The following is a 21,249-nucleotide window of genomic DNA, read 5'->3' as shown; positions in this document are numbered from 1 at the left end:
TTTATAGAATCTGCTGAACTATTTTTTTTTTATTAATTTTTTGTTTTGCATGGAGTTTTAGGGACTTATTTATTGTGGATATGAACATAGTTTACGGTAACACAAAAACTTTGATCATATGAGATATAACCTAATAACTTTCTAAAGTTTTTTGTTCAATTTTGCAGTTTCTCGTGGAACTCTAGAAATCAATATGAGGATACTATCCACTTATCTTCAATCACAAATGCAGATGATGGAGATCCTTCAGGTGAATGCTGAATGTCTTCAGAGTTCAGATTCAATATTTCAGTTTTAGATACTTGGTTCCACTTTAGTCCATGTAGTATTAACTTTTAGAATTATCAGTCAAGGTTTTTTTTTTACTATCATCATCAAACTATGGCTATGGTTTAGTCATGTTCTTGTTAATATTTTTCACAATTCTGAAAATGGTTTATAAAAGACGAACAGAAATAAAAAGGGAAGATAATGAATGATGAAAGAATTTTTTTATTCCAAAGGTGCTTAGGAAGAGGTATAGGAAGACACAATATGGTTTGAATCAATGAATCAAAGTCTTAGTGAAAGAGCAACAATTTGAAGCCATGCCATGAACTAGCAATTTTATTGTTGCATCCTGTTCCAATTTCAATTTCAAGTCCTGGTTTGGATGATAACATTGTTGATAACAAGAAAGGAGGATCACACTGGTGTCTCTATAGCTTGGGCTTGTTAACACAGATAAGAGATTGTGCTAATGAACTTGTTGATCATATTGACCTAGCTGAGTTGACCAAATTTTTTTATTGAAACACTGGATAAGTTCAATATTATGGATGATTATCTCCTTAAAATGATAATGATAATTTTGTGGCATCTAAAATCTCAATGTGGCTTTAAGCTTCCTGAGACTGGCAGTTATCTGCTGTTTGATGCATTGTTTTATAATCAGGAAGAGAAGTATGGAAACAGATAAGAGAAGAAAGTGCAACATTGCTATTTAACCTTGGTAGCCAGTCTGATCGAGCAAGAACTGGAGCTAAGTTGGTGCTTCATCAAAGCACATGATTGTTAGACAGTTGTGTAATTTTTCCTGATGTTTGTGTATAAATTGGTGTTTCATATAACTTTCAATTTAAGACAAAGCAAAGAGTTATTACGTGGGGGACTATTATATCTCTGCTCATATAGCAAGCACTAAGTATTAACTAAGTTTCCAACTTCAAACAACCAAGCATCACTTCTTGGCATGAAGCAATTGGAATCATTTTAACTAAAGAAGCTCTAGTGGAACTTGAGTATTTCTCCAAAATGACATTGTGTTCTTTGATCAAATTTTATGGCTAGCTAGAATAGTATTAACCGTACTTGTAATAAAATGCAGGATTTACTTCATATAAATGGGAGATCCATTTGGGAAGATGTTTTAGCCAATTTCTTTAAAGAATCTGCTCGGATAGTATGTACAACTAGTTTGTTCTCATACACTCTTTTCTCCCTGTTAATTAGCTTTGAAGATGGCATATATTAATCACGTCTCTTTTTAGTTTTTACAGGAACACAGTGAACTTATAAAACAGAAGAGGGATGTGGAATTTTCATCTGCTTTATTGAATAGTATTTCTAAGTCAAACACCTTTTTTGGTATGGCCAATCAGATAGGCATTTTCTATATGCCAATCAAATTAAAGCATTTTCACTATAGCTACAAAATCAAAATCCAATATTTAACAAAGTATAGTAGTGGTATCAAGTGTATGGCAGTATTTTTAATTTTTATTATTGCTCTTTTTTCTGTTCTTTATTTATTCTCCAGGAAATTTGTTGATCCAAGTACTGCAGTTAACTGATCCATCTCAATCAATGTTCATAGAGCCTATGAGTGGTTGGTTAGCACAAGTTTTATCTCTTCTGTTTTCTTTGGCAATTTAATTTGTCAACTTATCATAGCATGCTGTTCAAACTATCATCCTGGATATGCTACCATGTCTTTGGAGGTGTTATTTGATTCCAAAAAGGGGGTGATATTTAAATCTAGCCAGAAGTTGACTTAGCTAAAAGTAAAATTGTAACTAATTTTCTAATAGTAACAACTAGTCTCACTTTCATTTCTTGATTTGGCTTACTGACTTGGTATTCAATGACAGTAAAAAACACATCAAATTCTCATTGCCTGACAGTTGAACAGCCTAGATGAAGACCTCCAACAACTCCATTACTAGTGGGTAAGGGTCTCAAGATGTGGCTGCTTTGTCACTTCAAGCTTCATGATCACACCAGCTCTTGGCTCACTCACAACCCTACTAGCCAAACCAATGTTGCAATGAAGAGTACAAAGGACTGCACATTATAATAGATGTAGAAGATCTCCTATGTCACCTCTACCACTCTCACCTTGTAGAGGAACATTAGGACTAGGGGTGACAATGAGATGGGGCAGGACAAGATTTTCAATTCTCATCCCCACCTTTTATAGGAAGCCCTTATAGGAAGTGGAGTGGAGCAAGGGAAGAATTTCTCTTCCCCATCCCTGCCCTGCTTTGCTTCTTATGTGGGTTGGGTTTGAGGCAGAGCAATAGTAAAATAAAATGAATATATATAATGTACATAAAATAGGTAGTATAAATTAAATTTAGGAGAGGCATGCAAGAGGGATGAAGCAAGGCATAAAAATTCTATGGTATACCCACCCCGCATATGCGAGTTAGTTCATCTCATCCTGCCTTGTTTGTGCTTCAAGGAAGGCAGGCGACCTGAATCAGGTCAGGTTAGGATAACACTTGATCAGGGTGGGGCATATTGCTATTTCTAGCTGGAACCATGCTAACAACATAGTGAGGAAGGGAAGAAGATTAACTAGAATAAGAAAAGGCAGGGGAACAATGATGCAAATGACTTCTCATTGTAGTTGTCCATTGTGAGCGAAGAGGTAGCAGACAAGTAGGATGAGCATTGGGGCAAAGACCTTGTTAGAAACACTGATCCAGCCATGTTGTTTCACACAATGATGAGTTGGTGGAGGGAGAAGAGGATGCAGTTGCTAAATTTGAGTGATAAGATTTAATATAGGTTGGAGGCTAGGCGAAAGCAAAGGAGGATGCTAAGTGGAACAGAGGGGGTAGAAAGAGGAGATAAACGATCAAACTTAGCCGTAATGGTTAAAGTGTCATTCTATGCCGAAGCTTTAATCACCAATTAGAATGGTATGATTTAATTACTGTATCGTGGTGATTTGTGGTATACTTTGGCACACTTTAATGCTCATCGCAATGTTTAAAGCATGATTACAATTTTATTCCATGCTGGTTGGGATACAAAACATGTTCTGTTGGTCAACTGACACACGAAGCAAGCTTGAGATGTCAACAATGACTACGGCGAAATATAGCAACAACTTCGTGAGTATTTGTGAGGTTCTAATGCAATAATGATTTTGCACAAGTCTATGATAATTTTGTATAAGGTCTGCAATGGCTTCACATGTAAATACATGATGATTTTGCAATATCCCAAATTAGATTAAAGTCTTGAGCCATGTTGGTCGACACGAGTGTTTACCTTTCTATCTGTTGCCGAACACAAAAGATGACTTTGATATCAACATTGGAGCTTTGTAGTCAAGTGTTCTTCTCGCTTTCCCAAGTTGTATTGACGCAATGGAAATAAAGAGACAAGAGGGAAATAGAGGGTTGTTGGAGGAGAGGGAAAAAGCGAAGGGATCTCCGATTGAGAAAATAATTAATTTTTCACTATTTTAAAATTATTTCATTGGAATATATCCATTAGTTCAATTTAAAGCTATAATTTTTTTTTTCAAATTCAAATTTGATTTTATCGAAAAAAATTTGAATCTAAAATTTTCAAATTTTGATTGAGTCGAGTTTCTTATTTAGCTATTTATTTTTATTGATTTTATATTTATAAATTAAATAACATTTATTTCAAATTTCAAAATTTAATTTAAACGTAAAATATAATATTTTATATATTTCGGTCTGTACCATCAAAACTGTGCCAGTATGGGTATCTCAGTGATATTTACTAGCACAGACATTGTATTGGCATCAATTGCATCCGAAATGATACATTTTGGCCAAGAGGATGTATAGTGATCCACACTTGAAACCATGGCTCATCCTAGACTTGATGCCATCTTAACTAGAAGTGAAGATGGCATAGATCGGAAGCAAGCATCCTGTATGTTGAAAGCATGGTGGAGTTGACATTGACCCATTGTAGCAAGCAGTGTAGATGTAGGAAATAACATAGATAATGGTGATATGAAGATGGAGCTGTTCAGGAAGATGGTGGCAATTCTCTTCTACCCTGATATACCACGCTCTATGAGGCTGGTAGCCAAGTTGTAGTCCGGGACTTACACATGGCCAATCCAGAGACAAGCCACATCAAAAAGTTAACAGCAAGACAGATTGACGAGTTAACATAGTTTTTGCCTTTGGCTTTGGTTGGACAATGAATATTTATTTCAAATTAAATAATTCATGTATAAAATAGTTATATAATGTCTTTTTGGCTAAATCTGTCTTAACAAGATTTAACTATTTCAAAATAAATGAACCCTTCATGGTAGGGTTTTCTGACATTAAGGATCTTTATTTCAGGTTTGATGCTGAAGGGAATGAATTACTGGGGTTGCTTTTCTTCGATGCACTTGATTCATGGTTTGCAGACTTTGCTTGGCACCTCTTAAGTTTGTCATCTCTGAAGTCTTAACATCGAGACTGAGTGATAATTTTATGGGGTCAATCTTTTATGATTTTCTGTTGAACTCATAGTCGGATGCTAATTTTGCACATAGACAGTCTTTTGTGGTTTGCTGTTGAATTCAAAATTACTTTTATAATCTGTTCTTTTCTTTTGCCATCTGAATAAACAATAATTGGCTGAATTATTTAGAGTAGGTTGCCTTGTAATTTATCCCATCCGTAATAGTTCAGCTTGAGAAGTACCTTTTTGCAAATCGCAGGGGTGCTAGGTTTTGGAGTTCCCAAATAGAGAAATGCAACCTTTAGAATAACATATTTCTGGAAATATAACTCTTCATGTATCTGCTTGCAGATTTCTTCAACAATAACATTCCCTGAACAATATGCTTGCTATACTGACACTAAAATGATGAAGAAGTGAGATAACTTCATCATCATTGTTTCATGGTTAATATTATGAAGTGCACAACCTGTTTACTGCAAAGTATTATTTGATGTACCACTTGCTTTCCATCTAGCACTTTCTTTTAGATATTACTAGAATATGTCACAGTCTTCCGTCCAGCTTTAAAAACCTTGCTAGAAAATTAAACGAACTGCTTATTCAGAAATTGCATTCCAAGTTACATACTCCAATATATATTATTATTATTATTATTATTATTATTATTTCTGGTCTTGACCATGAGATGTCCACATACCACGTTGGATGTGAGATTATTTCTCATTCAGAGAGAGAACACTAAGCTTAAAATCTTCCCAACATTGCCATTAGAATTCGAATCTAGCTCACATACCACTAGACCAAACAATTGTTGGTAGAATAATCTTTTTAGATGTTGCCATAATGGATGATGGATGGTTTTTAGATATTGCTAGAAAACTAAATCTTTGCATTTATCTTTAAAATGGTGGAAGAACAAAACCATTCTCATTTTATGTGATGAGGCATTTGGTTGTATCTACAACTTCTTTCTCTCATTGTCATATACAATCGAGTTGACCTATGGATTCAATGTGAAGAGAATTATGTTAATTTTGTTCTCAACTAATTTTTTAAAATGTAATGATTAGGAACATAAAAGGGGAGCCTTAGCGGAATGGTAAAGTTGATTTGGAGGTCATGGATTTGAGTCTCAAAAATAGCCTCTTATAAAGCAGGGAAAGGTTACATACAATAAACCCTTCCACAGGACTCCGCATTGGCAGGAGTTTCGTGCACCGGGTTGCTCTTTGTTAATGATTAGGAACGCACAACCATGAAGTTAGATCTGTACATTATAGTTAGATTTTTCAAGTCATGCAATAGAATGATACTCAAAGCTAGTAACATTTACTTTGGGTTACTAAGTTTTCTATTATCCTCAATTTTTATGACAAATTATGAAGCTGAAACAGTTGAAGTCTTTCAGAAAGCACGGATCTCAGTCTTTCTGATTTGAGAAAGAATGAAAGCGATGAAGACTAACATCCAGTGCTTTATTCATTATGGTTAAAAAAAACATGAATGCTGTTCAGGTTAGGAGACTGTATCAACAGATAGTTTCCTTAGGAAGAACATAAGGAAATTATGCATAGACGATATTAAGCAATAATTAATCCCACAAATCAAGAGAAACATTCCCAGCTTGGATATATGATTCAAATCCTGGAGCACACATAGCTTTAGTGAAAACATAGCCTTCTTTTGTCAGTTAGTCAATGCACCATCTTCAGTCTAACTTTTGATAAAACTTCTATCTATTCTCACATGCTTCATTTAGTCCTGGTGATTTGGGTTGTTCACAATGTTGATCACAAACTTGCAGTCGCTGCAAAACACTATGGCTCCGTTTCCTAAGGCTGAAAATGCTGGGATGGAAAAAGTATATATTTTCTCTTGATTCCTTGAGAGGGAAAAGTGCAAGGCAAAGATTTCAACTGGGAACCAAATCCCTCCAAATTTGTCAAAACCTGTCTGGGCAAAACAAGCAGAAAGAAACCACACTTGTGACCCTAAAGAAGTCTCACGAGTTCCCAACCCTAGACTGATGCCTATTCTCTCTCTGCGTGATCTTCTCCACAGCAACCGTTCTCTGCTTGTGTTCTTCTTGGCAGAAGTAGCAGGTAAAAGCTACTCTCTTCTCAACATCTTTCTCCTCTTGTGTCGTTCCTGATCAGAAAGTAATTTAATCTGATTGCTCACAACTGCATGAAGAGGAAACTTTGCTCCACCAATATCTATGCCTTCACCAACTCTGTATGATAACTGCTCTGATAGACGCTGAAGGAAGAATCTCTCAAATCACCTTTGCCAACTCCTCCGCGTACTTCTTTGATAACTGTCGTTGGACTAGGGTTATGGAGAGACCAAGGGCAGTTTGGGAAAAAGTGATGGCAAAATTTGATTTTCCATCCTGCATAGGAAACATGTGAATTGTTTCCAGGTCATTTGTTCCCTTCAAAGGAAATACAAGGAAGAGAAAGATTTCAGCTGTTTTCTGCAGCTTTTATTTGCTGCTGCTACTATTTTTTTCTACTTTATTTTCCTTCACCATTAGGAAGCAAAGCCTTAGGATCCTATCTTTCATCAATCTTTCCATTCATATTAGCTCCCAAATTACATGTGTGTTAGTTTAGAATTTTGCCTCTTGACTACTATTAGATATAATAGATTACTTTCATACTCTTTGATGTAATCAAGATACCCTAAAGCTTGCTGCAATATCCAAAGTAGATATGTCGTCAGTGATAGAGCTTGCTCAATTTGCATCAGCAAAGCTTTCTATCATTTGTTTTGCACTCCAAAATAGCAGCTCCTTTCCAGCAGTTCCTCTTAGATAGACTTGGATGTGGGATGCAGCATCTAACTGATGTTGTCATGGCGAGTGCACAAACTTGACTTATCACACTTACTGCATTAGTGATATATAAATGAGTTCTCCCAGTCTGCCACTAGGGCCTATTTCTTTTGACTAGAAAATCTACTTCCATTCCCAATAGGAACTTCATGAGACTGAGATCATCAACTTAAAACTCAGTCCTCATTATTTATACCTTACAATTTCCTTCATGTCATCACTTATTACTTTGATATAATCAAAATACACACTAAAATAGTCTTCTTATCACTTGTATGTTTAGTGAATAAGGTATGATCAGTTTGGCCTTGAGTATACCTGAAGTCTTTTAGGGTTCCATTACTTGGATGAAAGATACAAGTAATAGGAGGCAAAGAATCAGAAAATTACATAGGGAGCTCCATCATTTATACACTTTTTTTTTATCACTTTCCATCTTTTCCCTATCTTCCATCTAAGTAATCAAACCTTAGAGTAGAGCTGAATCTCGTGAACAAAATCCCTAGAGATTGTCAAACCCTAAAGGGATTTTCTCTATCTGCACAACTTTCCAACTCTTTCTTCTGTTTCAAAACCAGGAAGAATTTTCATGTAGATTTCCTGCTCTAGGTCCCAATTGAGAAGAGCATATTTATTATCTAGCTGAAAGAGTTCCCAGCCAAGAGTAGCTACAAGTAACAATGAAACTTATGGAATTTAGTTTTGCTACAAGTGCAAATGTTTCTTTATAGTGTATCCTATAATTCGGTCTAAAATCTTGAGCTATTCAAATTTCTTTATATTTGTAAATGTTCCTATTTGACTCGTATTTCATACTAAATATACATTCACATCTTATTACTTTCTTGCATCGGGTAGTCTCAATATATCCCATATATAATTCCTGATTAAGGCTTCATCACCTCCATGACTGTGACCTTCCACTTTGAGTCCTCTTAAGGCTGTGAATATTTGTTGGAATCTAGCCTTCATCAAGTAGTGTGGTGAAGCCCCAGATTAGAGTATGTTAAAAAATTAGATATGGAATATTTGGTGTAGAATCTTACCTCTGTTAGAGCGATGAAACATTCATTTTCCACACCTAGCATTTCCCTTGCAGGCAGGCTGAGGAACAGCCTTCTGGAATACACATCCACAGGTTTTTCAGGCTGTGGGTGTAACTCTCCCCCTTGATTAGTAATGGATGTTTGATCATTTTTATCCAAACTCCCTGCCAGCGTAAATAGGACAAAAGCTTTATGATCTTTATCCCCTTTTCTCGTTATTAGTATTGGATACATAGTTTGAAAGGTGTATACAGTAAAACAGAATGAAAAAAATAGAAAATTTAACTAATATATCAATCATTGGAATGATAAACAAGTATTAATGCATTTGTTTCCAGAAAGGAGTAATCCTCTGGTATAGAATAGATCCACTTCTCTTTGTTCATACCAACTTGGAAACCACTATTAAAGACTTCATTTTCCCAAAGATGAGATGTTACCAAAATAAACTTTTGAAAATTTAAAACTTTTAAAATCTCAATTCCTTATTTGCATTAGATTAGAATTGTCTGTATTGACTATTGATGTAAACTTTCAATTATAGTTACATTCAGAATTGTCTGTATTGACTATTGATGTAAACTTTCAATTATAGTTACATTCCCTATTGATGTAAACTTTCAATTATAGATATCTCTAACACTAGTAACAATTCATATGCATATATTTTTATCACATGAGTACATTTATTAGATCTTCATATCTTTTCCAAAACATAATTGTTGTCTAAGGATTATAATAAGTTTTTTCTAAATTGATAAAATCATATACAAAACTTTATTGATTTTCTTTACTTCCTTTTTGTGTCTTAATAAATAAATAACATATATGATTGATCCAGAGATGAATTAAATTGATTTCCATTAATATTTTTACCCCACCTAGTGGGATAAGGCTTGGTTGTTGTTGTTGTATTGTGTTATTATTTTTTAATTTTTAATAATTCTTGGTTAAGTTTCATTATGCAATTCAATAGCTTGGCACCTCTATAATTAGAACTCTACAACTTCTTACTATATATATGTTATTTTCCAAATCCTAATATCTATGTTGCTTCTGGACCTTCAAGCCCCTTTTTTAGCATTATAAAATACATGGCTTTCATAAACTCTTTACCTTCATATTTTTCTACCTTTTATGCCAATTTGCATCAACCACCCATTTTTTATCCTTTTTATCCTATCCTGCAACTGTTTATAATATCTGCACTAACCATGGTATGGTTTGCGTCTTGTACAGGTTCTTTTTGAATATGCAATTGCAACATTCTTATTTTTCTAGATGTTCAGTGCAACTACTTATGACTGTAAAATTCTTAGTTAATAATATAGTTGATTTTTCCCCTCCAGTATTGGGCAGGTTGGTTTGTGCATCTTGGATTCTCTACTATGTATATTGGTCAAGAACAGTTTGGAGCATGCATTGAGTTGTCTTAACAGTAGGGTGAGATCCACAGTGCTTTATTTGTCTGCTGTCTTTTCCTTCAATTTTCTGAAGCTATTGATGCAAAGTTGGACAGAGAATGTATTCTTATAAGGCCAATAGACATTCGGCTTGTAATGTATATGCAAGAAATCAAAAGGGTTATTGAGAGAAAGAATAATAGATGAAACAAATATTTCTTAGAAATTATTTATTTCATGCCTATGAGATGAACTATGTATTTACTTGGTAAGATATAATTAATGAAAAGAACTAAGAAAAAGAAAGAAAAAAATAATGTATGATTTTTAGTACTTAAATAAATGCTTATGTTAGAGGTCCTAGGTAATTATTATGCTTTGGATTTAGCAAACAAACGTGTATCTTGTAGTCGTGCCCCTCTTGTTGTTAATCCATCAAATGATAAATATTACCTGAAAATGCTTGTCATCTGTGATATTAGTTTTCTAAATACTAACTACAATTGTTAAAACAAATTTATAATAAAACATAACACCTCTATCAATAGAATGTGATATCTGATACAAATACCTAGCACAACAGTTTCGAAACTGTTAGTGAAATTCAAGGCTAACCACAATTATGCTAGGTAGGATAGCAACAGTAAATAAACATTAATGTATCTATGGCTAAGCACTAGGGTGTATCATCACAAATGCAATGGTCAATCTACTAGCAAAGCACAGAACAGTGTACTGTAAAAGTAAATAGGGAAAATTCTTACAAATGTTTATATATATATACAATTTATAAAAGAAATATAACACACCTCTCTCAATAAAATGTAATATCTGATACAGATACCTAGCCATGGATTCAATTCTCGAGCCGTTTTACCCAATACCGGCGAAACATCTCGTTCCACGCAGGAACCGACACCGGCACAATCAGTTCCGGCCGAGATGCTGTTCGGAGACGTCGTGTGGGATCGGTGATGTGTTTGGAGGCGTCGCCGCAGGCCATGCATAACTGGAGTCGCACGGAATGAGGGGGGAGGGGTGGAACAGAGATTTTTAATAACATTTAGGTTTTTAATAAATTAGGTTAATTAACTTAATCAACTCCTTGCTAGGATTAGGATAATTTAAATATGCTTATTTAAATCCTAATAAAATTATCCCATTAATTTAATATATATATTTAAAAAATTATTTTATTTTTTATTATTTTATTTTTAAATATTTAGATTAAATTTTGTATTTTTAGTTAATATATTTTATATTTAAAAAATATTGAAACTATATTGATATGGTACTGAAACTATATCATTCCGGTCCGGAATTGAAACCTTAGCACGGTTCAAAATTTTAAACAATGTACCTAGCATGACAATTTCAAATCCATTTGTGAAATTCAAAATAAATGTGTTAATCACAATTATGCTAGGTAGGATAGCAACAGGAAATGAACATATATGTATCTAAGTCTATGCACTAGTGAGATGTATCATCACAAATGTAAACACATAACAGTAATTATAAATAGGGAGATTCTTACAAAGTTTTAGGGTATATTTTATTGCACAATCCTTCTTAAGATGTACCATACATATGATTATGACCCTAAAATTCCCTTGTGAATGACTTAAAGGTTTCATGAGAGCACAGTTTATCATAAATATACTCAATCCAATGTGAAACAAGGAACAGATTTGGAGATAATTCATGCATCATTCTGTTAAATTTAAGTTAATTTGTTCTAAAATAACAAAGACAGTGGCAAATCTCATAATGATGGGAGAATACAATAGGTAAAAGATAGCTTCTAAGAACAAAAAATTGCAATCCCATTAATCCAGGATTTCTTCTATCAGCTTTCCAAGAAGACTTAGATTTTTTGGCATATAACTGACACAATACTGCTTGAAATATGGTAATTATTTGGCAAATGAAGTTCAACATAACTAATAGATATTTTTTCAGTCTTCTTCTGATCCATTCAAAGTCTTTCTGGTTGTGTTGTATTAGCTCATTATTTATGTAGTGTAATTTCTTTTCTCCAGTTGGATCATAGAATTTTGGAAGAACTACGTAAAATGGATGGTAATTTGGGTCCTGCACCATCTTTACCTTTGCTAGGTTGGACGTCATATAAGAGCATGGTAAGACTAATTGGAGTTCTCTGATAATTTACCTTTTGCTACAGAATTTTATACATAGAACTGGTTTGGCTTTAGCTTCTAAGAATCTCATAAGCATTGATCCAAATGTTAATAATCCAAGGCCATTGACAATATCAAAGTCTTTTTCTTTTTAATGCTCAATTAAGACAATGTCTTGGTGCTTTAGCTATGTCGCTGCTTGGCAATTCAAATTATCAATACCAAGTTATGATGCAGACCCTCCCATGGCAGGAGTGCCATGCTCTCCACAATCCTTCAATGTTTATGCGATTTATTTATCATTCTAAACAAACTTCTGTCTTTTCATGAAAAATTGTATTTGTTGTTTTATTATTATTATTTTTTATTTGTATTACAGATCAAGATGGGCAATGAATCAATGGAACCACTAGTTTCATGTTTTGCAACTATTGGACAGCTACAGTCATTGCGGTGCTTTGTTGCCTTTAAACTTCGGTCGTCATCTAAGGTAATTGATTCAAAATAATGAAAATTATTGAAGTTACCATTTATGCAGCGTGTGTGATACCGTATATATGCAATAATTTACTATTCAAATGATTTCCTAGAGTAAACTCATTTTCCCACAGTGAATTGGTTGTCATGCTAGAAACGAGATGCCTTTAAAATGCTATATCAATAATACTGTTGTTACATGAAAATTTATAAGAAATGGACAATGTAATATGAAAATATATGTTGCTAGGAGTGTTCAGTATTTTGTTTAGGATCACAGTGATGCACACATGTCGAAATAGATCTGCTGAAACCAAAAGGTTTTACTGACATCCATTTCATTAATTTTGACATGTTGATAGGTGATATTCTGGTCTACAACTGTCATGCATGGCTGGGATGGAGAGGTGTACATATTGCCTACATGGTGTAACTTAGTAACCCATACATAATTAGGTTGAATATGATCATAACAATAAAAATTAAATGATACACTAGACTGTGCTAACAACTAAAAATCCAATACAATAACGGCTAGCACTAATTTTATTAAGATGTCAAATTAAGGTCATTGTCACTTGATAGTGTTGCCAACATTGATGTTCAACTCTACACTCATGACTGGAAACAAAAATAGAGGAGTCAGAATGAAGATGCTGAGAAGGAATGCAGCAAATATGAATGCTTCAATATTATTACCAACTACCAACAAGATGCTGCATTAGACAAGCTATCCAACAACTACCATAAAGCGATGGTGACAGCAACTAATGAACAAACCACAGCACTGCAACAACCAACCAAATAACATTGGAGAACAATTACAACAAGACTTGTAATTTACAAATATCCAAACTGATAGTTAGGGGTGTGACTGGACTAATTGAGTTTTTCAATGTACTCTCGAGTCTCACCCTCAGTCAAGAGTTGTACATGTCTGTCAAAGCACAAGTACAGAACACAGTCTAGCTAGCAATGTTTTCCGAACACCCAAAAACTGAGGGAGGCTCTCGCTAATGTACACCTTGAGACAATATATACAATCAAATAATAACAGATCCTGCACGCTAAAACAGGATGTTTTTCTGGAAAATGCCTGTAAGGTTTACTTGATTAGCTAAATCAATGGGGTCAAGTTCAAATAATTGTTGGCCTCAACCAGCTTAACATAACTCACCAATATGCTTAACAAGTCATGATGGCGGTTACTAACATCATCAGCATTCAAGAACATACTATGCCTGATCTGATCATTCATGCATGATGTATAACCAATAGTTATCAAAGTGGACCACCCCTTGGATTGTATGATCCCCATGTATAATAACACTGACAACTACCACGCTAATATTGACTCAACATGAGAAACACATTAAATTAGTAGATAACAACCAAGTTATTTGAGTGCTAGGAAATAAAAACAAGTCAGAAAAAGGAAACAAGGTTATGAGATTTTACTTCAAATATGATTTTAAGCAAACCAAGGTTTTAAAATGGTGCCAGTGTCATCCGACATTTAGAAAAAGATGGCGTGGAGGACTGGAAGAAGTGAGATGGTGCCAGTGCTGTCAGACGCTGATCTAGAGGAGGAATTGAGGGGAAAGAAGAGGTTGAGTGGAACAAAAAAAAGGTACTGGAGGAAGAAGTTCGAAACTGTCGTTGCTGCTGCTACTGCTACGTCTATAAGAGCAATTCATCTTTCCCAATTTTGTTGGGCTGATGGAACAAAGTTGTTCGGCTTTGTTGATTGAAGGGACACAAAATTTAAACCCCTACTGCAACTCAACACAAAATGCAAGAGGATCTAGGTGAATCACTGTCTGCTGTCTACGTCAAGCCTAACCAACGCTAAGCCATCGGTATCTTCTCTTATCTATGAATAGGTTTGCAACATAACACAAAATCTCTCATCTAAGCACACCTTAGCCACTAATCAAGCTCCTCAGAGCAAGATATAGTTCAACTGATAGGTTGCTTCATCCTCACCAATCTCTTGTAAACAAAGACATTTAACAAACACCTACTCATAGTAGCACATTAGACCATTGTCGATCAGTTGACTACTGCTTCAATCCATGCTAAACAAATTAACACTACCTCATATAACCATACAAAAATCAGAACACATCAGACCTAACCAATCAATATTGGCACCTTTATGACCAATTCAATCTCCTCAGATGCTAGGAACTTGGAATTTGAGAACACCCCTACACAACCCCAAATCAAACCCAAAGGAGATAGTGAAGATTCCAACTATGTGAAGCACCTTCAGACACACACACAAACCAAAGGAGATGGTGAACATCCTACTTCAAAATCACTCTTTGAGCACCTTCGTAATCGATTTGATCTCACTCGGGACTCAAACTCCCTTACACAACTCATTGCCACAAACCATTCTTGATCTGGACTGCCACTACCAGATTTATTCATATTACCTCTGGATCAGCCCTTGTTGTGAAACACACACACTCACAAGTTACACCCAAAGGACATAGTGAAGATTCTACTTCAAAACTAGCTAATAGAAAGATGGCATGATGACATGATGAAAGTCTTCAGATTTCTGATTTTGTAACAAGCTTGCCTTGATATGTCCTAGTGAATTTTGCAAGCTTTTGTGGTGTTTCAATGCATATGTTACTGAAACATGATAATCCTTTCATGTTTTGTCCTGTTCATTGCTTTGCTTTGTTTTCTAAACTTTTTACAATAGCTGTAAACAGACAGGAAACTTCTGGTGCATTTGGTTCATGGAATGAAATTGATAGAGTAAATAGTTATTCCAAGGGAATAGAAAAACCTCCTAGCTTGGAATAGAATAAGAGTATTTATTAGTTAGTTTGGTGCATGAAGCGAAATCGACAATCCCTCATTCCTTGGACAATGCAAAAGAGTAGCAATATGTTTTTTTTGTTGGAATTATTTAAGGAATAGGTAACAAGGGTAACAAGGAAATAACAATTCCATGGTAATTGGCATATTAGTTCATTTTTGGAACCAAATATAGAAATTATTATTCTACGGGTATTCATAAGCAAAATAATTACAATTCCTATTAACCAAACTCATATTGGTGATCTGTTACTCCTCTGTAAATTTGGCAGATTAAGGTAGGTTCTATTTATTCGGCCGTTGAAGGTTTGAATGCCTCAATTTACTTCAATAGGGATAAAAAAATTGAGGTTAGTGGATCATTCCTGCTGATTTTTGCTTAATATTTCCTTTTTTTACTCTAACTTTACTGTAGAGTTATTATACGTCAGGCATTATTTTCCAAGCTAGAAAACACAGATCAAGAAATGGAGGATGATCCATTTGTAGGACTTATTCTAGAACTCAACAGAATGCAGAAGCTTTGTGGTATTCTTTCTCCTCTTCAAACAAATTATATTCTGAAAGAGCCTCCTACTTTAGTTGCAAGATCTGCATCCATTTTGTCAATATCACAGGTAGTGTATTTTTCCCCCATTGGACATTTTTAGTTGTCTTTTATTGTCTGAGTCTAGTTAAATTAATTATTTCTTGCCTTTTGAAGTGTTCAGTTACTGTGATAAAAGAAATTGGTCAGTATTAGAAGATAAAATCGCTCCATTTATATGTTCAAAGTCTTTCTCTATATATTTTTTTATTTCTTCAAGATTTAGTATCAGTATTAGAATTCAATCAAAGCATTGCATTTTAATTGGCACCAATTTCTTGAAATTCCATAATACTCACAATCCTCTTAACTTGAATTTGATATTTGTCCTTTGCCTATTAGGTCTTTGATTACTTTTGTTAACATGTGATTTACCTAGTTTCATGTGACAAAATAATTGAAAATTTGCAATTCAACAAAATTAATCTTGTTTTAACAGCCATGAAAGTGTGGTGCAGAAGTAGATTTTTTTATTTCACCTGCAATGCTGCTTGCTTATTAAAAGATTTAAACAATGTGCAGATTCATAAAGCTAACTTTCCTTGATATTTTTCCTGTCTATACTTTGTAGCTTCATAACACTTCTGTCTCATTCCTCCAGCCGTGTAATTTTGGTATTTGTGATAAAGATTGTATGGTAGTTTGATTATGCAGTATAAGTAATTAAACTTGCTTTGAAGAGCCTCATTGAAGAGAACGTATGACCAATGCTACTGAGTTAAATGTGGGAATGAGTATTGTCATAAATCTTTCATCATTTGCTTGTGTATGTATGGATTGAATAAATTGAGATCATGACAATGTGAGATTGAATCTTTTGAATGGCTTAGTGATTGTTCCCCAAGAAGTTATGCCATCTGTACAATGTTAATAACAAATCTCTGCTGGTTCTGAATTTTATAGCTGAACCAATTAGGAGAAACAAGATTTTACTACTTCTTAAATTGGTTTTATTCTTTCCATGCAGTTGTCACGTTATGTACTTGATTCTCACTTGGGCACTTTGACCAGTAAAACGAACAAATCCATCACAGATTTTTCTCCTGTTGTAAGTTTCTCTTTCATCGAGTTTTAGATTATGCTAATTGAATGATTAGATATACTGAGACATTTGAATTTTAGCATACAGAAATTGTTCTGATCACCAATTCTTGCTTCAATCTAATAGCATCTCTTGTATGGATCTTATGTTTAGGTCATAGGACTTGGGACATTTCTTAAGCAGTTCCATCCTTCTCATATGACCCAATATATACAGGTACATCACATAATTGTATTTGCTAATTTGTGTGAGATCTTTCTTACTTGATTTGTCTCATGCAGTACATGGGTCAGTATGTTAGGATAACTGCAGAATTAGCATATGGAGTCTATGATCCCCAGATATTACCTGATGACCCAGCATCTGAGGTTTGTACTCATTGATTTCTCGGTAAAAATTTATAATCTTTTAAGCAGTGTTGTGGTAGGTCTTTCACATTCTTTTCTATATGATAAACCTGTGATCCCCAGTATATGGTGGAGTCTATGAACTACAGATATTGCCTGATCAACATTTACTCTTCCCGTGTAACTACCCATCATCACTAAGATTTATGTAAAATGAGTTCCTGGCCGTAGTGGCATCTTCTCAAGAACATTTTTTCCCTGCTTCCTATTTGTTTGTAATTAATTGAAGTCTTCAGTTCCAACATCCGTACGTGGATAGACTTGCATGTTTTTTCCTTCCGACATGGATTTCGCAATATGACTATGATGATGAAAAAAACAGAGCGGTTTGCTTAACACCTATCTTTGTTGTGTCAGGTTTTGAAGTCAGCATTCTGGTTGATGTATTTCTGTAGATTCATGGGTGTCCCCAAAAGTTTAGTTGACTCATGCCTGCCACCCTCTCTTGTGGCTATGCTACAAATGTGAACTTTCAATTTGGATACAACATCAAGCTTCTTTCGAGGCAGGCCGAACACTTGATGATATGGATAGCCTTGGTTTATTTCATCACCTAAACCATGCTATCTCTGTTGGGAAGAATGATCTCCCGTGTAACCCCGAAGAACAATCGGCACATGGTGAGGCATGGTTGATAGCATGATTCATCCTCCTAGATTCGATCAACATGCTTGAGAGAACATAGTTTTTACATGAACGCGGTCATTTTTTATATATCAGTTTTTTGTTCTCTAATGCTATTATAAGATATATTTTCCTTATCGTTTGCCATTATAATCATCAAGTTATATTAGTCTTAATTATTTAAAGTTGGCTGCATGGATATTGTTTATTTATTGAACATATGCTATAGCACTGGTAATAGTAGAGCTCAAAATCTTCAATTTTAATCAATTCATTTCGTCTTACTATAAGTTTATCAACTTTCTTTGAATATGACCATTTCATATTAAATTATTTTTTCCATGAGATCATTTAATTTGCTCTTCTTTCAATATTTTTTTAATTTCATTTTAGTACTAACACATCCATTTTAGTATTGCTTTTAACATCAATAACTTAGCATATATCCTAGTGAATATTAGAGTTTTCTTTTCCGTCTTAGACTGATTAATCTTTAATGTGCTTTAGAGTTGAATTTACATTTTTTTTATACATTTAATGCAGTCTAGTTTAAATCTACCTTCAATTCATATCACTTCTGTAAAATATGTACATTTGTAAGGTTTATTTGTTAATTTTGGTTTAATTTATCTTTTAATAACTATATAAAAAAATTGAGTAATTAGTTTATAAAAATATAGTTGATTCTGACAATTTAATTGGCCATTACAAGCACTCATTGATTCTCCTCCTTAGCACACCACGTTTTTGGCAGCAGAATAAAGACTAGTAATTAAGTTGTCAATTTAAATATGAGTGAATTTATTTATTTTCTTGTGTAAATCTTAAATTTGAATTTATTTCTTTATTTTTAATTTATGAATTTATTTACTTTCTCTATTGCAACAAGCCCTTACATTCCGCTGTTGCAGTTGTCAATTCCGATGCTCAGAAGAATTAGTGTTGTAAATTAAACGAATTAGAGTTGTAAATTAAGACGTAATAAATATTATAGTATTCAAGTAAGAATGATCGATGGTTTATATTTATTTAATATATAAAAGATTAATTAAATGAATAAATTAGAATAATTTATTAAATTAAATAAATAAATTGAATATATATATATATATATATATATATATGATTTGTTAATATTCATGAATGCCTTCGAAGTATGGTTGAGTTGGTTAGTGCGGGGTAGATTTATTGAAGTAGATTTTGAAAAGTCGAATTTCGATAAAATCAAGATAAAACTCTTTTTTGTAGTAGTAAGTTTAGTATTTAGGTTATTTAAGTTGGTAGGAAAGAACTTATTTATGTTGTTTAATATATATTTAATTAATTAAATAAATAAATTTAATATTTATGAAGAATTATTTATGAATTATATTATCAATAAATGTTTTTTATCAAACTTATAAATAAATAAAATTTCAAACTAATCAAATAAGATTTAAAATATAAATATTTCAAACAATCAAATAAATTTAAATTAAAAACTTAATAACATCAAATGAATCAAAGTCAAGTTCAAACTAAATTTAAATTCAAAAAAAAATTAAGTCAAGATTGAACAATAATTTTAACAATTCAGTTCATTCTAGACTTAACAATTATCTTATTTTTAATTACACAAAACTTGACTCGTTTACAATTCTATCCAATAACTTTATAAATTTGTAGTACACTCTTAAATCTTGGTAGGTCAAAGGTCCACTCTTAACATTCAAGACGGCAAGATGGATATTCAATTTTAAGGAGTTCATGGACAATTAAATACCATGTTTTAGCAACTAGTCCAACTTTCCATAAATGGAATTAACACTAAATAATGAAACATAATGTCTAAATGACTTGTTAATCTACCTTGAATTAATACGTGGAATGCTAAAATAAGTATGTGTGTGTGTCACTACGATACTTACTAAAACTTGATTAATTACTTCTTAATATTTTATTAATTAATTCCTTTTTAAATATTGTGACGTTGGATTCCTCACCAAATAGGATAAGAACCATTATGTAATATTGTAAGACGCAGTTGCAAGAGATCGAGTTTGACCGCAATTAATTGATTGGAAGATATTAATAATTTCATGCATTAATTAATTAATTAATTAATTAAGATGTAGTGTTTGACCAAACTCTTCATTAGGATCACTTCAATCCACAAGATATTCGTCTAATTGCTAAATCATTTAATTTAATTAGAACTTATTTATGTTTGTTTATTTATGCATAAGATTAATTAAATAATAATTAAATGTAAATAATTTATTAAAATTATGAACTATTTGTAAATATTTGTTTTGAATGAATTATATTTATCAAAAAAATTATTTATTATCGAATTTATAAATAAATAAAAAACTTTTCAAATGAATAAATAAATTTATAATATTAAATTTACTAACTAATTAAACATGTTTAGATAATCAAATCAACTCAAATTAAGAGGTCAATAAAAATTTTAAATAACCAAATAAGTTTATAAAAAAACATTTTACTCTGAAAATTCTAAATAAATTTATCATCTAAAATTCAAAAATACACTCTCATACGTCGTTCCCCCTTTAGGATAAAGAAATCAAGTAGAATACCCGAAGATGTCTATTCGACACTCGAACGAAAGATGCCTACCTGACACCTGAAGATGCCGAAGATGCTCAATCTATCTTTACCTACCTAACACTCGAAGATGTCAACCTGAATACGCCTACTTGACACCCGAAGTTGCCAACCCAAATACGCTTACCCGACACCCGAAAACGTCGAAGAAGCCCAACCTATCTTCGCCTACCCGACACCCGAAGGTGCCAACCTGAATACGCCTACTCGACACTCGAAGACGCCGAAGAAGCTCAACCTATCTTCGCCTATCCTATGTGCATTATTCCGTTCCATCTTATTTCTAGTCAACTGTAGTCCTATTATGAATAATGCACATAGGATAGGCCAAGATAGGCTGGGCTTCTTCGGCGTCTTCGGGTGTCGGATAGGCGTATTCGGGTTGGTCTCTTCAGGTGTCGGGTAGGCGAAGATAGGTTAGGCTTCTTCGGCGTCTTCGGGTGCCAGATAGGCGTATTCGGGTTGATGTCTTTGGGTGTCGGATAGGCGAAGATAGGCCGGATGTCTTCAAAGTCTCCAAGTATCG

The 21,249-nt window shown here is 33.6% G+C and overlaps 1 protein-coding gene across 2 annotated transcripts in view; it reads left to right on the top strand.

Annotated features, from left to right (window-relative positions):
* Positions 1-18,289, top strand: part of LOC141835939 (uncharacterized) — a 36,338-nt gene extending 18,049 nt beyond the window's left edge. For both annotated transcript variants that reach the window (XM_074723346.1, XM_074723345.1), the window contains exons 16-29: positions 168-250; positions 1,367-1,441; positions 1,530-1,626; positions 1,799-1,871; positions 4,605-4,664; positions 9,945-10,038; positions 12,041-12,139; positions 12,519-12,629; positions 15,727-15,804; positions 15,886-16,071; positions 17,008-17,088; positions 17,236-17,298; positions 17,364-17,450; positions 17,847-18,289. In XM_074723346.1, coding sequence (XP_074579447.1) covers positions 168-250; positions 1,367-1,441; positions 1,530-1,626; positions 1,799-1,871; positions 4,605-4,664; positions 9,945-10,038; positions 12,041-12,139; positions 12,519-12,629; positions 15,727-15,804; positions 15,886-16,071; positions 17,008-17,088; positions 17,236-17,298; positions 17,364-17,450; positions 17,847-17,957 — 1,298 coding nt within the window. In that variant the 3' untranslated portion in view covers positions 17,958-18,289. The remainder of the gene's footprint in view (positions 1-167; positions 251-1,366; positions 1,442-1,529; positions 1,627-1,798; positions 1,872-4,604; positions 4,665-9,944; positions 10,039-12,040; positions 12,140-12,518; positions 12,630-15,726; positions 15,805-15,885; positions 16,072-17,007; positions 17,089-17,235; positions 17,299-17,363; positions 17,451-17,846) is intronic.
* The last annotated feature ends 2,960 nt before the right edge of the window (positions 18,290-21,249 follow it).

Source organism: Curcuma longa, chromosome 10, assembly GCF_044706935.1.
Source record: "Curcuma longa cultivar G26 ecotype Majalengka, Jawa Barat chromosome 10, ITB_CL_G26_1.1, whole genome shotgun sequence".
Taxonomy (NCBI): domain Eukaryota; kingdom Viridiplantae; phylum Streptophyta; class Magnoliopsida; order Zingiberales; family Zingiberaceae; genus Curcuma; species Curcuma longa.
This window is presented reverse-complemented; position numbering and strand designations above follow the sequence as displayed.